The sequence below is a fragment of the Armigeres subalbatus genome, chromosome 2 (assembly GCF_024139115.2).
Source record: "Armigeres subalbatus isolate Guangzhou_Male chromosome 2, GZ_Asu_2, whole genome shotgun sequence".
In the NCBI taxonomy this organism is placed as follows: Eukaryota; Metazoa; Arthropoda; class Insecta; order Diptera; family Culicidae; genus Armigeres; species Armigeres subalbatus.
The window spans coordinates 232,594,470-232,611,260 of NC_085140.1; the positions used below are offsets into that span (position 1 = coordinate 232,594,470).

Genomic DNA, 16,791 nt, shown 5'->3' on the forward strand with positions numbered 1-16,791 from the left:
GAGATATTTCCTGTACCGCAGTGAAAGTGAGGTAGAGGAATGCTGAGAGCTTTTATGAGCAATCATATTATCAGTAACCAATCGAACTTCATCCACACAATTGAACGTTAGTACATAGTCCCTACACCATCGGTTGTACCATTCATCTAACAAAACTTGTCACTGCTGTAAGGTTCTCAGTATTGAACGGAAATGGTGTGTCACCTTAGCGAAATGAACCGAAACGATTTCACAACTTAGCAAACAAACAACTAACTGCAAACTCTATACTATAGCATTCTCCCCGTTGGGTTTCCCATTTCAGGCAAACGGTTCGAGCCAACGACGCACGAAGCTAGCAATTACAAAGTAATAATGAAGCTCACGATTAAGGAAGTCGACATCGGTGACTTCGGCACATACAAATGTGTGGTCAAGAACTCCCTTGGCGAAACGGACGGATCAATCAAAGTATATCGTAAGTACGAAGCAGTCGCATTTCCTTTACCAACCGGCTTCACGTCCCCATTGGCAGTTGCATTGGCATTGTAGTAGAAATTCAATTTCACCTTTCAAAATAAGCTACAATTTTAACATCGCCATTGTTGTATTGCATCTAGGAGTAATCATACAAATCTCTCGCTCGGTACGAATCACCACCCCGGGACATGACTTCTGCTGTTGTGTGAAGGTCTGCTTGCTTTCGAAATTGTTTAATATCAAATAAAATCATACACACAGCTCGAGTAATTTATTCTCAGTTGGTGATCGAAACCGAGGGGGCCGACGAAACGACGACGGTTACCAAGGTAATGTTTTCCGAGCTGGCTATTGTGGGACCCCTTATCGCTCAGAACGTTATGTACCGAACCTAGGTTTGCGGTGCTGGCTGGGTGCTGTAGAATAGTACTTGCATCACATTGTATTCGAACTGTGCTCTGAACCTTGGTTATGCGTGAGATGCTATAAACAGGGAATACAAGGCGAAAATATCGTAGAGTTGTTTCCATCGCTTCTGCAGATGCCGCCGATGTTTGTACAAAAGTATACAAAACAAGGCAGGAAGGAAGCGTTTCTCTCTCCCTTTTCCCAACTACACTGTGGCAATCTGGCGGCAGAAGCTTCCATTTATATGACTCTATTTCCTGTACATTTATATTTGCGCTTGTTTCATTCATATTTATACCTCTCTAGGATGAAACTTGATTTGTAAAAGCATAATAGTGCTCGTGTTCTGTAAACATAGACCGAATATGCTATTCCCCACTTATCCAATGTGCTGACAAGCTTCAGACTATGGCTTAGAAGGCTATATGAGTTTAAAGTGGTTAACACATCGAAACAAAATGCACTACCTATGAATACCAGTTGTTTGGCTAATGTAAGCCGGCCATCCATATATTTAAATGGGCATTCATTTACTTTCGTCATTCATCAAAATTTCTAACAGAGCTTTGTAGATTGGTTTGTTAGCGTTCTTATGAACTCATTAGCTTTATTCATAATAGGGAAGGTTTTTATTATTCTTTATTTCCGTGAATGTTAAATTGACTTCAGCACTTCACTTGTCATGATATCGCCAATGCGAAGGGATCAATTAGTAGGGCAGAAGGCAGAAAGCGGTGACCCTTAGGTACATCCTAGGGACCTTCTGTAACTTAGTACTAAACACTTGGAAAATCTTTAAAATTTGGTTGGAAAGTATAAGCTAGATAAAAATACAGAAAACAAATAACATCAATCACGGTGGGGGGTAGTCGTTTTCCACGATGAGGAGTCACTATCAAAAAAACTTTCCGGGAATTCTAAGGTTGAAACGCGCTGTTCTCCGAAAGTGAATCTCTGCAGACAGATACAATTGTGCATCTGCACATTCAAAGGCTCGGTATTCTTGTTTCTATTGATAAAACATCGAAAAAGCCTAAGGGGTGCCCCCTTTCTAGATCTGGTGGTACAGCCATCCATATTTCTGGAAGCAAATGAGGGTTGACAGGCTAGCGGTATCATCAGTCAAAGTATCTCCAATGTTTTTCGAAAAGAATCGAAAGATCGAGGAATGTCAAATCACATGTTTTTTTGCATTTTGAAACTCGCAGATTTCACAAACGGTCCGGAAGGGCCCACTACCGAGGTTATGTGAAAATAGAGTGTAGCCGGTGTGCAGGCAGAAGATGGCTTGCTTGGTCCTTTGAGAGCTTGCTGTTCCTTGAGACGCCGGCCTTGTTGTTCGACTCTAACCAGAATGTTCGCAGTGACGTTCCCTGGTCTCCACAGCGTCCGGTACTCAAACGAAGGTTGTCGATTGTTATTCGTCAGCGACAATGGCCAGGATCTGACAAATAAAGCTGTGGCTTCCGCCGAGTAGAAGACGCTTTATTATTCCGGAAGGTTATCGGACACCGTTGGGTTGGGTTGTTCCCTGTAACACCTAAGCCTAAGCCGACCCCTTCTATCGAAGGGGAACTGTCAGTGTAGCAGTGTTCATGGTTTCTAAACTTGCTAAACACAGCACGGCAACCGATCTCCGTAGAACCTTTGTGTTGTACCCTGTTTTAAAGCACCTAGCAATGAAGTAGTTTATTTTGTTTGTAGAGGACTGACAGCTGGAATCTAGCCACTGACCGGCGCTGGCCAAAGTGTACAAAATGCGATTCTCTTGCGCTAGGAGGAGAACACCAGTTCAGGCACAGGCAGCCTCAGTGGAAATGGAGGGAAGAAGTATGGGAGCTATGCGTAGGGAGAGTAGACTGATGAGGTCCCGACGTGCTACACAAACCAGCTGCAGTCCGTACATCAGTCTGCTGGCAATCAACGCTTGAACGATACGGTACTGAGTAGCCCTGTTATTTGTCCTGTGCGGTTTTGATAAGATTTTAATAAGGATAGTCCTCGGTATACAGCAGACTTTGAACGCTCTGAAATTAGGGATGAATGACAGTCCTCGGTCGTTGGAGACTCCGAGGATCTTGACGAGTTTCCGATTTGAGACGGAGAGACGATCCCGCTCGTTGCACACGTACCTACGGATACTTTACCGGCCGACAAATCTTTCATCTGGCTCGACCTCTTAATGACCTTTGATACACAGGAGGTCAGCTAAATAGGTCAGTAATCAGCGGTGTCACGGGAGAATACACTGGTATTATGGTTCGAAATTATGTGGTAGCGCTGCCAGTCGTCGGGAAAAGCTTAACTGGTTCAGGCTTGGTTTTCCAGATAGAAGAATACTGTTTTTGCGGCAGGTGGAGAAATATTTTTCAGCATCGGATACTTTATTTCTACCGGACCAGAGGATGGCCTCAGAGGAAGAGGAGTCTCCCACCATACCAGTTTTATGGGCATCGTGCCCGCGATTACACACGCCGCTTCGTGAGATACGACGCGGTATGCGTTGATGACTCTCTGGTACACCAGCCTATGAACACTCCCAGCTTTCGGGCGTTGCAGTTTGCGATCAACCCCGACATCCAGACTGAACTTGCGTAAGGCTCGCTTGGCCGAAACCCATTCACCCGAAAGCCATTTGGCCGAATTCATTACGTCGAACAAACCATTAAGCCGAAACCCATCTGGCCGGAAGGGTCATTTATCCAAAAAGGTTATTTGAGCGAAAGGTAGTTTAGCCGAAAGGGTCGTTTGGCCGAAAGGGTCATTAAACCGAAAGGGTCATTTGGCTGACAGGGTCATTTAGCCGAAAAGGTCAATTAACCGAAATGATCATTTGGTCGAAAAGGGTCGTTTGGCCAAAAGGGTCGTTTGACCGAAAGGGTCGTTTGGCGAAAGGGTCATTAGGCCAATAGGGTTATTTGGCCGGAAGTGTAATTTGGCCGGAAGGGTAATTTTGCCGAGAGGGTCATTTGGTCGAATAGGACATTTGGCCGAATAGGACATTTGGTCGAATAGGACATTTGGCTGAATAAGATATTTGGCCGAGAAGGACATTTGAAAAGTGAAAAATTAGAAGTTAGAAGAGAGACGTCTCATTTCTCACTTCTCACTGTAAAAAGTGAGAAGCGTGAAGTGAGTAGTGAGACGTCTCACTTCTCACTCTTCATTTTTCTCTTCTCACTGTAGAAAGTGAGCAGCGTGAAGTGAATAGTGAGACGCCTCACTACTCACTTCGTGCTTCTAATTTTTTTTTACTTATCTCACTTCTTACTGTGGAAAGTGAGCAGTGAGAAGTGTGTAGTGAGACGCGCTTTTCACTTTTTACAGCGAGAAGGAAGAAATGAGGAGTGAGAAGTGAGACGTCTCTCTTCTCACTCATCATTTATCACTTCTCACTGTGAAAAGTGAGTAGTGAGAAGTGGGTAGTGAGACGTCTCACTAATCACTTCATGTTTCTTACTTTTACAATGAGAAGTGAGAAATGGGGAATAATAATTAGGACATCTCTCTTATCACTCATAATTTCTCACTTTTCAAATAATCTATTCGGTCAAATGTCCTATTCTGCCAAATGGCCTATTCGGCCAAATATTCTATTCTGCCAAACCAGTTGATAGCCTTTGCTTATAGACGTCGGACGTGATTCTTCATTCGCTTCACTTTGTGCTCTTCGTACGATTGCCAATATGAACGTATCGAGAAAAAAATACGAGAATAGTTGATTTCAGTGTTTTACCTGAAAGACCTAATGCTACAAAAGTTCAGCAGTTCCTCGACAAAGAAATTCAGTTGAATCTGTCGGAAACTGAAAGCATTCAGTTGCACAATACACCCAGGTTTTTTTTTACGCGGTTGGAATTCATTAATTTCTTGGTCAACCTGAATTTTCACAGCTTTTAAAATACCCCCTGAATTTTCTTTGATTTTTTGTGAATTTTTTCGTGGGGTTAACTCATTGTTTTATTGACGCTGAGGGTCTTGAACGACTAAAACCAAACCGTGTAAAAAAAACCTGGGTGTATACGCAATTGCGTATATATAGAATTAAAAGATAGTGAAGCAGCAGCTCGCTATCAACAGCTCCATAACAATAGACATTCGATCTTCCACGGTGATAAGGGTTTTAAAATACCCGTCTATGTGGATAGCGACACTGTTGCCGTGCGTGTGCTCGATTTACCGCCGGCAATGAAGCACACAGTTGTAGTTGATTTCCTGCAGAAATACGGTGAAGTTCTATCCGTGACTAGGGAGCGTTGGAAAAATTATTTCCCCGGAGTGTACAATGGGGTTAGAATTCTGCACATGAAAGTGAAAACTCCAATTCCATCCTTCGTAACCATAAGTGGACATGAGACGACAATTTCTTACCCTGATCAGCCTAAATCATGTCGTTACTGCCTTAAGACCGCTCATCCGAAACAAAAATGCACGGAAGCATCGATGACTACGACTGCCGAAATATCCCAACCAACCACAAAAATACCAAAGCGCCAAGCATCGCAGCGTCATTAGCGGTATCAAAGCAAACGAACAATTGCTCGCTGAATCCAAAAGAGTTCCCCCCGATCGTGCCGTGCACTGTACTGTTACCGAATACACCACACCACACCACCATATCCACAATACCATTAGATGACACACAACATCAACAGAACAGTAACGATGACGACGACGACGCAAACGATAGCTCTTCATCACACATTAGCGAAACTGCCAAAAAGCGACGGTTATCAACCAAGAAAGGAAAGGTGAGAAAGAAATTCAACAAGGGTTCCCAGAACAGTCAACATGTTATCAATGATTATAGCAATGCTTGATCTTGTTGGGGTTCTCTGGATTATTTGTGATAGAGAATAATTTACTTTGAATTGTATAATCAATTTTAATGTAACAAAAAATATGCAAAAGTGTAAATAAATCTGAAGGTTAGAGGTGAGTCAGCCTAGGGCTGCAAACCTCTTTAATAAAAAAAAAAGAAAAAAAAATCTGCCAAATGACCTATACGGCCAAATGTCTTATTCGGCCAAATGTTCTATTCGACCAAATGACCCTTTCTGCCAAACGACCCGTTCGGCTAAATGACCCTTTAGGCCAAATGACCGTATCGGCCTAATGACCTTTTTGACCAAATGATTCTTTCGGTCAAATGACCCTTTCAGTAAAATGACCCTTTCGGCCAAATGACCCTTTCGGCAAAATGACCCTTTCGGCCAAATTACCCTTTCGCCTAATGACCCTTTCGGCTGTTTGTCACCATGCTCGATAGTGCTGCTATGGCCGTCGACGGTGTAGTCAACATGGCTTTTAGAGCTCAGCTTACCGTCGTGAATCATCCCCAATTGTTCAAGAGAAGAGATCACAGCCACAGCTGCCGATTCTAGTTGAAGCGTCCTGTAGCGATCTCCGGTTGTTGAACCCCGTAACGCTGGGTAGACACCTTTGCGTGGTGTGTTACGGTGTAAGATCTACCACCAGATCCCATAACTCCCGCGATCGTCATTGAGAACGGACGTAATTAATTACCCGCTTCTCAACCTAAGTAGTGCACCGCGAAGGCAGCGATAAATCGAATTGAACCAACGCTCAAATTACAAACCACGTATCGGCCCATACACCGCGAGTGACGAGTGAACAGTGAAAATCGCATAGCTGACAAAAGTGTGACAATGGGGACGCGCAGCGGGGGGTTGTTTCCCCCCGATCGTGCCAATCAAAATAGGTATGTGATATTGAAGAAAATAAATGGATCAATAATCGAGCACAGCATATTTCTCGTGACAAAGTCAATCGAGACATACTGCTGTTATGAAGATATTTGGCTAAACAGAAAAAAACGGTTCGTTGACCGTAATTCTGAATGAGAAAAATGCAAGGAAATTAGTTGAAAACATGAAGGAATTGGCAGATGGAACACCGATCACCGTCAGCTGGGATACCAAACGGAATACGTCCCGCGCTGTCGTTGTCTGTCGGGAGCTCGCAATCGATACTGAAGACGATATAAGAACAAACCTAAGCACACAAGGTGTGACTGAAGTTAAACATATCAGCAGAATGAGCGACGATAAAAAAACGAAATTCAACACCGGAGTCGTGATCCTCACGTTCTCCCAGCCTTCACCGCCAGAAAAACTGAAAATTGGATACCGCGTCTGCAGAACCGAAAAGTACTACCCCCGACCAACGCAATGCTACCGGTGTTACGAGTATCAGCACATTAGTAAATTTTGCAAAAAAGAAGAACGCTGCCGAACCTGCGGCGAAAAGGCACACCTGGAAAGTGATGAATGCTCAAAAGAAATAAAGTGCATAAACTGCGACGATAATCATATCTCGACCAGCAAGGCATGTCCAATTTTCAGACAAGAGCAGCAAATAATCAAAATAAAAACGGATAAAAACATCTCATACACCGCAGCCCGAAAACAACTTATCAACAACAACGAAAAACCAAGTTACGCAAAAGTTACAGGCGATGTCCAAACCATCGTCGAAAATGCAAGAAAACAGTGGGAAAAGGAGCTGGAGGAGAAAATGAGCTTTATCTCGGAAAAAATGAAAGTTATTTCGGAACGAATGGAAGCGCTTAACGAAAAAGAAGCAAATATTAAAAACTGGTATAACTACCTCAAATATAAAGAAAAGAATTTAAAGATCACTGAAGAGAAAATGCAAAAAGATATCGAAGAAATGAAAACGCACTGTGGCAAGCTAACAAACGAGCTGCAGAAAAAGGATGAATTAATAGAAAAACTAACAAAAAACATTGAGTCGCAGACCCAGAAAACGATCACAACTAAAGACAAACATGGAAAAAAAATTAAATGTGACAAACCGATCGAATCATCTCCCGACAGAGAAACCAGAGAAGGCACACCAAGAAGGAAAAGCAACCGAATAAACAACAAAAACAACAACAAACAAAGAAAAACGGATTCCTCAGACATGGAAACAGAGGAATTAAACGACGATAACTGATAATAGCAACAATAAAATCAAATCTGAATATGACCACGCTTATACAATGGAACTGTAACGGTATACGGAGCAAACACGCAGAACTTCAACTACTAATAAGTGAACATCAGCCTCTTTTCCTGGCCATACAAGAAACAAGGACAAACCCAAAGACAGCTTTTAATATAAAAGGATACAACTCGATATTTGAGCATCGACCATCTGGTCAAGGAGGGGTAGCTATGCTTATAAAGAAGGGAATCCCTTTCACCCCAGTACAAATACAAACAGACCTGGAAATCATCGCTATAGAGGTAAACACACCCTTCAAAATGACAATCGCATCAATATACATTCCGCCAAATATAACATTGGATACTAAAGAATTTGACAAAGTGCTATGCACTTTACCGAAGCCACTAATAATGGCCGGTGACTTAAACGCTCACCACGCGCAATGGGATTTGAAACACCAAGATTCCAGAGGTAAAGAAATTATCAAAATAATAGAAGACCACGGATTATTAACGCTAAATGATGGCCAAACAACCTTCATACACTCAGCCAAAAGAAACGATATGTACAGCACATCAGCAATCGATGTAACAATATGCAGCCCTGAACTATCAAAATTAGATTGGACCATAATAAACGACCAGCATAGCAGCGATCATTTTCCCATTAAAATCGGAACTATTCAGGTCAACTGCCCTAACAAACAATATCCCAAATGGAAAATCGACTCCGCAGACTGGAAAAAATTCGAAGAGATTCTAGAAAATCAAATAAACCCAAATGAGGAATACTCAATAGAAGATCTGACTACTTACATCAGACATGCCGCACTAGCATCAATCCCAAGAACATCAGAAGTGGTATCAAAAAAATCCGTACCCTGGTGGAATGACAACACCCGGGAAGCAGTGAAACAAAGGCGAAAATCTCTCAGAAAATTAAAAAACACACCTATTGACCACCCTGATTACCAAATGATCCACGACAACTTTCGTAAACACAGATACGAAGCAAGGAAAATCATCGAAGAAGAGAAACAGAAATCATGGGAAAAATTCACTTCTGAGATAAATGAACACACAACACCAAAAGAAGTTTGGAACAAGATCAAAAGCATATCAGGAAAAAAATCATCAGAAAACATCTGGACGATAACATCAGATAACAACAACATAACTGACCCTCAACAGATTGCGGAACACCTTGCCAAACACTTCACCAAAGAATCATCAGACAGCGCATACCCACTCACCTTCATTACTAAAAAGAATGCTGAAGAACAGCAGCCAATCAATTTCCCCACAGCAAGATATTCACTGTACAACAAAGAATTTACTTTGGAAGAGCTAATATACCATATTGACACACTGAAAGGATCCTCACCTGGTCCCGATGACATCCACAATCAAATGCTGAAAAGACTTCCACTATTTATCAAGAAGAAATTACTTGCATCATACAATAACATTTGGATCAATGGAATATTCCCCAACACCTGGAGAGAATCTCACCTAATCCCAATCCCTAAACCAGGAAAACACACAAACGATCCAAAAAATCTTCGACCCATATACCTAACAAGCTGTATGATGAAACTTTTCGAAAGAATGGTCAATCGCAGACTAATGAACGAACTCGAAAATAAATCAGTCCTGGGACCTAATCAATTCGCTTTCCGGAAAGGAAAACAAACAACTGATCCCCTTACAGAGATAGAAGACATATGCACCCAAGCCATAAATGAGAAAAAACACGCAGAACTTATTTTCCTGGACTTAGAAAAGGCATACGACAGAACCTGGCGCTATCTGATACTAAAAAATCTGTCAAAAGCTGGCATAGGGGGACACATGGCTACCTTTTGCCAAAAATTTCTCGAAGAAAGACGTTTCAAAGTGCTTTATCAAGGGCATTTCTCCTCTGAACAAATTCAACAAAACGGAGTACCACAAGGATCAGTACTTGATGCCACATTCTTCCTAGTTGCTATCAATAGCATAAACGATTGGAAACCCATAAACACCATTATCAAACTATATGCAGACGTCGTCACCATCGCCGTAATCACAACATGCGCCAGATGGACCCGTTTTAAGATACAAAAAACCCTAGACCGAATTAAAGACTGGTGCATTCAAACTGGATTTACCATCTCTACTCAAAAGTCGTCAATTATGCACATTGGAAACCGGAAAAACTTCTAAAACAGCCTCCTGCCATACTTGATAAAGAACCAATCAAACTAACAAAAAATACAAAACTGTTAGGAATATGGCTAGATCACAAACTCAACTTCAAACATCATATTCAAACGAAACGAGATGAATGTAAACGAATATTAGCCCTGATGAAAAGTATAAGCAGCACAAATTTCGGAGCAGATCGAAGATCATTACTTCGGATATTAAACGCCATGCTTGTTCCCAGACTTATATACGGAGGCCCTATAATAAGCCGAGCTAAAGATACCGATCTCAACAGACTGTGCCCCATATACCATCAAGGAATTCGAATAGCCACTGGGGCATTTCACTCCAGCCCAATTGAAAGCCTGTTAGCAGAAAGTGGACAACTTCCATTGGATATTAGAATATCTGAAGCACTTATCTTATATAGTACAAAACAAATGTGCCGCAAAGCTATCTCCCCAACCTGTACACTAGCAGAGCGATCAAACGAAAAATCAGAGACCCTGAACATCCCACAGGTAAACGTTACCATAGGACAATCAAATTACAACACCATCAAACAAATAAACGGAGTCAACATAACCACACTCAATACTCTAACACCCACCGAAAAAAGAATACGTTTTCTCGAAGCATGCAAACTCAAATACCCCCACCACAAACACATATACACCGATGGATCAAAAACCAGACAAGGAACGGGAAGCGGAATACTCGAGTGACCATGAAATTAGCATCAATCTTCCTAAACATTTATCCATCTTCAGCGCGGAAGCATACGCAATAAATAAAGCAATTGACCTCAACCCCACTGAATTGACAGTCATATTCAGCGATTCTCAAAGTGTCCTCGCGGCAGTTAAAGGGCACAACTCTAACCACCCATGGATAGAAGATATCAAAAACAAAGTAAAACAAAACCCTGGCCGCTTAGACCTGTGCTGGGTACCAGCTCATATCAACATAACTGGCAACGAAAAAGCCGACAAACTAGCGAAACTTGCCACAGCAGCACAGACATCCACCAATATTGAAACACCATACGATGATTACAAAAAGCTAGTTAAACTCCATACAAGACTAACATGGGAGAATGCCTGGCACAATAACCGCGGACACTTGAGAGAAATAAAATATGATACAAGCGAATGGTCAACATCCTTCTCGTTGAACAGAGAAGAAAGCAAAGCTATTACCCGACTCAGAATCGGTCACACTAGAATTACACATGGACATTACGCCCGCAAGGAAGCCGCACCCACCTGCTCAGCATGTGGCTCCCCAATTACAGTGAAGCACATCATTCTGGAATGCACCAAATTCAGCAAACACCGTATCGAAGAAAATATCGCCAAGTCACTCTACCTGGCCCTAGGAAACGATATCAATGAACTTAGAAAAACAGCATCATACCTCACGAAAACGAATTTGATCCACGAAATTTAACGCATCAGCAAAAATACTTACACGATGAATAAGCCAACCACCGAGCTACGCAGCATAAGGGAATCAAGACAACCAACCTGACGGGAACCCGGACCAAAGGCTAACACGAACGATAAATCCACAGTGACTAGATATAAGAATGTATTGTAATTTTATCCTCCGGTGGCTTAAATGACAACAAGTTAAAAAGGTCACCTAAATAAATCAAATACAACAACAACAACAACAACCACCAGATCACATTGTCAGCCACAGGAAAATCCTGACCAAACGAATACCTTCCCCAATATCCAACTCCGTGGTACTTATGAGGGTGTCGCTGAGTCGGAGGCCTCCCATTAAGTAAGTACTATATCTACATTCCCTTCCCCAACCAAGTTACGGTGAAGATGGGCGTGGCCAGGAGTAGTAATCCTCATGCTTTTGTGATTTATATCCTAGATTGAAATCAAGGACTACACCCACCTTGATTTCTGATAGCAATCTGGATAAGGATTTCAAAAGAAAAAGTATCACTAGTGTCCAATCTAGTGTCCAATCTACGAAGTACACCGTAACTATGCTATGCTATGCTGTAGCGATCTCCGGTTGTTGACGACTATCCAAGGAAGGAAATCTTCGTTTTACTATCACTTGCATCGAGACTCAGTGGGCAGCTTCGTCATTGACTCGTGTTTGTTTTGATCAGACGCTTGGCATTGCAGGCACGAATATCTCGCAGCATGCTGCCAAACTTCCATACCAAATTTTCCGCCTGATCCTCAATAGCCGATTGATAATCGAGCGTAAACAATGAATACCGTTTCGACTCGAAGTCCGGACACCTAAGCACTGCTAAATTTTCAGTTCAATATTACAAACGGAATTAAGTACTTGACACTGAGTGATAACACACACTCTCAAGATTAACTTATCAAATTTGCTGTAGTGTACTGAAAATGACATTTTGTATGCACGAAATAGCTAATATAATCGAAAACATTGAACATCGCTTGCTTCGAAATCCGGACACAGTATAAGGGATGCTTCAAATTCCGGACACTTTTGCTTCGAATTTCCGGACACTTCGAGTTTGGCTATATTGATCTTTAAATAGCCAAATCAATCCGTTCAAAGACAACTAGGATACAGCATTCATATTTCTCGATTAATATAAATCCGTAAGGTAAGGTTTCTATACAAATTTATGGAAATCTGGCATCCCCCGGTTGTGTGTACCATCCGAAGTTTCTGCTCCGAGACTGACCAGGGCTACCAAAAACAGTATTTGAAACCAAGCGGGAGCATTTAACTGCAATATACAACATTGGGAATCTAATAATTTCATACAATTTCCTCCCTCTTCTATTTCAAGGTAGAACGCTTTTTTGACATTTGACGTGTCTGTGAGTAATGAATTTTTTTTTTCAATACTACCTCTCAAATTCAACGTGGGTAAGCTGCAATTAGTGGTATTTATGTGTCTTTTGAAATCCGTTTCAGTTTTCTTTTAGAAATCAAGGATTGAAAGGAGCGATTGGAATAATGAGTTCATGCGGATTGATAAATCCGGGCGTGTCCGAGAAATGTTGAGTTTTTTTTATTTGACGGGAGTCGTTTACAACGTGTCTTTTTATACAATTCTGTTAAAAAAGCTAGTTTTACGAACTTATTTTTTTTCTACAAAAATGTGAATGGTTAAAAAACTACATTTGAAGACAATCTTTACTAGAAACTGTAGGCAAGTTTTGCTACTTGTGTACAATTAATAAAGTGATACCATTTACAATATGTGTATAAGTATATATCGATAAGCTGAGAGCAAGCAATGTTCCTTTTGGGGTGTGGCAACTCAAATCTAATGAAATTGTAACTATGATTGCTCATTACGTATCATGTGATTTTAATTAACTTAACTGATGAACAGTTATTTAACATCATCTCAGCATGTCCGGAAATCGAAGCAATTGTAAAAACTTGCCTCGAAGTCCGGACACAAAGAAAATGTAATAAAAATTAAAAAGCTATGAATTCCCAAGCAATGTCTCTAAATTATGACAAAGAGTGCTGCCATACTATGTTAATAAATTACTAATGCCCCTTGCAAATGATAGAATATAGAAAATATGAGCTTAGTTTTTCTAATGTTGAGTCTAAAGCTGCATTCTAAGAAAAACGAAATTCACCGTTGATTATGACATGCTTTCAACTTTTACCTCTAATTTTCAAGTTTTTACCACAAATCACGGATTACTTACATTTGTTAAAATGGTTTCAAGTCCAAGAATCGTTCCCTGCATTGATAACCCAAGAAATACTTGTTGAGATGGTAAATAAAGTCAAATAACAATTAAGTGTCCGGCTTTCGAAGCGTCCGGCAATTCGAAGCAAAACGGTATCTACCGAGGCTGAAATTACTATTTTGAATTGTGGTTGATATTCAGCGATAAATGATGATTATTTTACTTTTCTTATCTTTTTTTATTCTTTATCAAAGTGATTTTTAAGGTTTGTACAAAGTATATCACTTAATTATTTTACTTATTTATATACTTAACAGATGCATGTATCTTAGAAATCTGACTTCAAAATGCCAAATTCATGCACTACAGTATGAAATGATATTTATATTTTGATATTTCACATTGCATATCAATGTGCCAAGCTGAAAATTCATTGTGACACCCCACAGAAAAATGCTGACTCTAATGGGCCAAACACCATGGGAAAACTGTCAAAACGCACGCAAACGTATCAATTGTGTTTGGCCCATAAGAGTCGATGCTTGCGGCAGTGCATGCACATGCCGTTTTATTCATTCGTATATTTAAATTTGTAAAGGACTTGCGATTTGATTGTGTGTTGGGTGTCAAATGTTTGATTGTAGTTGAAGTGTCTTTTTCTGTCCCTGCGACTATCATCTCCGTTTTGTGAAACGCTAGCTGTAGCTTCTCGCTGCGCAGCCATTTCTCGGCGGGACTGATCGAATAGGTTGCAGTAAATTCGACCTCTTCCTTGGACTCTCTGGACATCAGTGCTCATAGATTATGAAAACAGTGCTTGATTATGAAAATAGCTTCCCAGAATCTGGCACAGCCCTACCGATATTACCAGCCGAAGCAACGAGTTCGCGATCTCCGACCAGTTAGCACTGTTGAAAGCATTCCACACTTCGAGTGTTATTACTGCGCAGAAACATATATCGCGCCATTCACATTCGATGGTGATTTCTGCAGTGCCCACCACCGATTCAATAGCGCCCAGTATAAGTCGTCTCCTCCGAAAACCGATTTGCCTGCTCGGCAATCCTCCCGCTTTCTCGTCCAAGTATCTCTGCATGACTAACCTGAGCATGTCCGGAATTGTTATTATGGCTGCCTTTAACGCCATGTTCGGAATCCCGCCCGGACAACGTGCTTTAGCCAGGTCGAGGGACTTTGCCACCCTCTGTTACTCATCTACCGTCACCCTCTCCACCTTTTCGACAGCTGCTCCTACTCTCGTTGCAGGCGGCCAATGGTTTGGGCCGCGCTGCGGAAATAGTATTATCGTTCTTCAGCTTCGTTGGACATCACTCGGGAGGAGACATGTCAGATAGAAAAATCCACTGAAATTTACGCTAAAAATCATGCACATAAATGGAACGCCATTATTAGCGTAATTCCACACGGGATGTTGTTTAAATGTATACATTTTTTGACGTGAATCGTCAATATTTAATACAAGTTGTAAGCAATCTTGTTAGCAAGAGGACCATTTCAGCGTAAAATGGCGTAAATTTCCGCATGTCAGGTTTTACGCGCTGTTTATTTTTCATAATTTGTTTCTGTGCGATTCTCGTGTTTTCCTCCAGATCCACAGAATCACTAAATGTCCCGCTGTCGAAACGAGTGATCTTCCACGACCCAGCACGACGTCCAGCTTTGTTATGGCCTACAGCACAGGGTAGCGTTTGTCTTTTCCGTTAAGCACAGGGCTTTTCTTATTCTGTCACCAACGCATTGAAGTCTACTGCAATGAACACTGACCCGATACCCATCCATTTCTGATCAGCTAACCAAATCGGCTGCAGAAGTACACTACATTTATCTTCACCCCGGGATCGGTAGTCTACCCGTCGTAAAGTGCCCTGCCTCGTTAATTGATAAGTCAACTTCCGTTTGTCAAATCCGCCACTACAGTTATCTGCGTGATAAGTCAGCTTTTTTGTACCAGGTTCGGTCAAAATGTCGCTACAATATTATCCGAGCCGTTCACAGGATTTCAATTTAGAACGTTTGGTAAAAGAAAGCTGGCGTATCAATTAACTGTTTATCATAGGGCCCTTGCTAAATGTTCAAAGTGATTTCCGTTTTACGCTCCCTTGCGTGCTTTCCTCTTTCAATCTTTCATTAGCGTTTGTTTGTCACCGATCACGCCATAAGGAAATAAATCATTTGTTCGTTAGGCATTAAAATAGCCAGATAACAGCCCATGACATAAATAATGCAGAATTATGCCTAAAGTACATTTTGTCCGATGTCCATTTTGCCTAACGTGCTTATGCTTGACGTTGTGAACCCCATTAGCTCACTCGCCGTTCCAAGATGGTGTCCATGATATAACTTCAGCCCTCGATCCAGTGTATCCATCACGTGTGTATGTATGTATGTATGTGTGCAAAGCAATATTTATTACCAACCTTTTGGTACCCTGTACCAATTTATTCGCATCAAGTTTTATTTGATAGGGAATCCTGCCCCATTGTATCTTATTGATAATAGCCCAGATTGGATAATGGGCTATTATACCAGGATCTCCGGTTAGCCTTGCGAGCAAAGGTTTCAGACCGGTGAAGCTGAAAAGCTGGCCGAGTTCCATTTGGAATGAGGAGCCATTGACGAGGAAGAAGAAGAAGAACAATTATATTCCACAATACATGAAAAAGGCACCATAGCCGTTAGGTGGATAAATCTGATTTTTTTCTAATTTCTTCGCAGATATTCCGTCGACTACAACAACCCCCACAAGTCCTCCAACAACAACAGTGTGGCCAACAACAACTGACTTTCCTTATCGTAAAAATCGTAAGTATTTCAAAAAAGCTCACAACTGATTCTTCTTGAACGAGTTAAATCGCAAATCAATTCATTGGACTGAAAATATATAAATCGAATAAGCACATAAAAAAGGAAAAATCATTTACTAGGGATTTCTATTTCGGCTGCTCCTTTTTTTTTTTCAAGGGAGCCTTCTGTATAACTAACCATGCTTTTTGACACACAATTACTACCCATTTGCCAGTTCATTTCATCCCATACATTAAATTACAAATCGTTTGTTTCTTTCATGCAAT

The 16,791-nt window shown here is 41.2% G+C and overlaps 2 protein-coding genes across 6 annotated transcripts in view; both read left to right on the top strand.

Annotated features, from left to right (window-relative positions):
• The window catches only part of LOC134211882 (lachesin-like), a 137,869-nt gene that overhangs the window by 120,522 nt on the left and 556 nt on the right, over positions 1-16,791 (top strand). For all 5 annotated transcript variants that reach the window (XM_062689244.1, XM_062689243.1, XM_062689245.1 and 2 more), the window contains 2 exons: positions 305-457; positions 16,436-16,522. In XM_062689244.1, the coding sequence (XP_062545228.1) occupies positions 305-457; positions 16,436-16,522 (240 nt within the window). The remainder of the gene's footprint in view (positions 1-304; positions 458-16,435; positions 16,523-16,791) is intronic.
• Positions 6,134-16,791, top strand: part of LOC134211883 (uncharacterized) — a 33,290-nt gene continuing 22,632 nt past the window's right edge. The window contains exon 1 of the mRNA XM_062689248.1: positions 6,134-8,141. Within this exon, the coding sequence (XP_062545232.1) occupies positions 6,760-7,848 (1,089 nt within the window). The 5' untranslated portion in view covers positions 6,134-6,759 and the 3' untranslated portion in view covers positions 7,849-8,141. The remainder of the gene's footprint in view (positions 8,142-16,791) is intronic.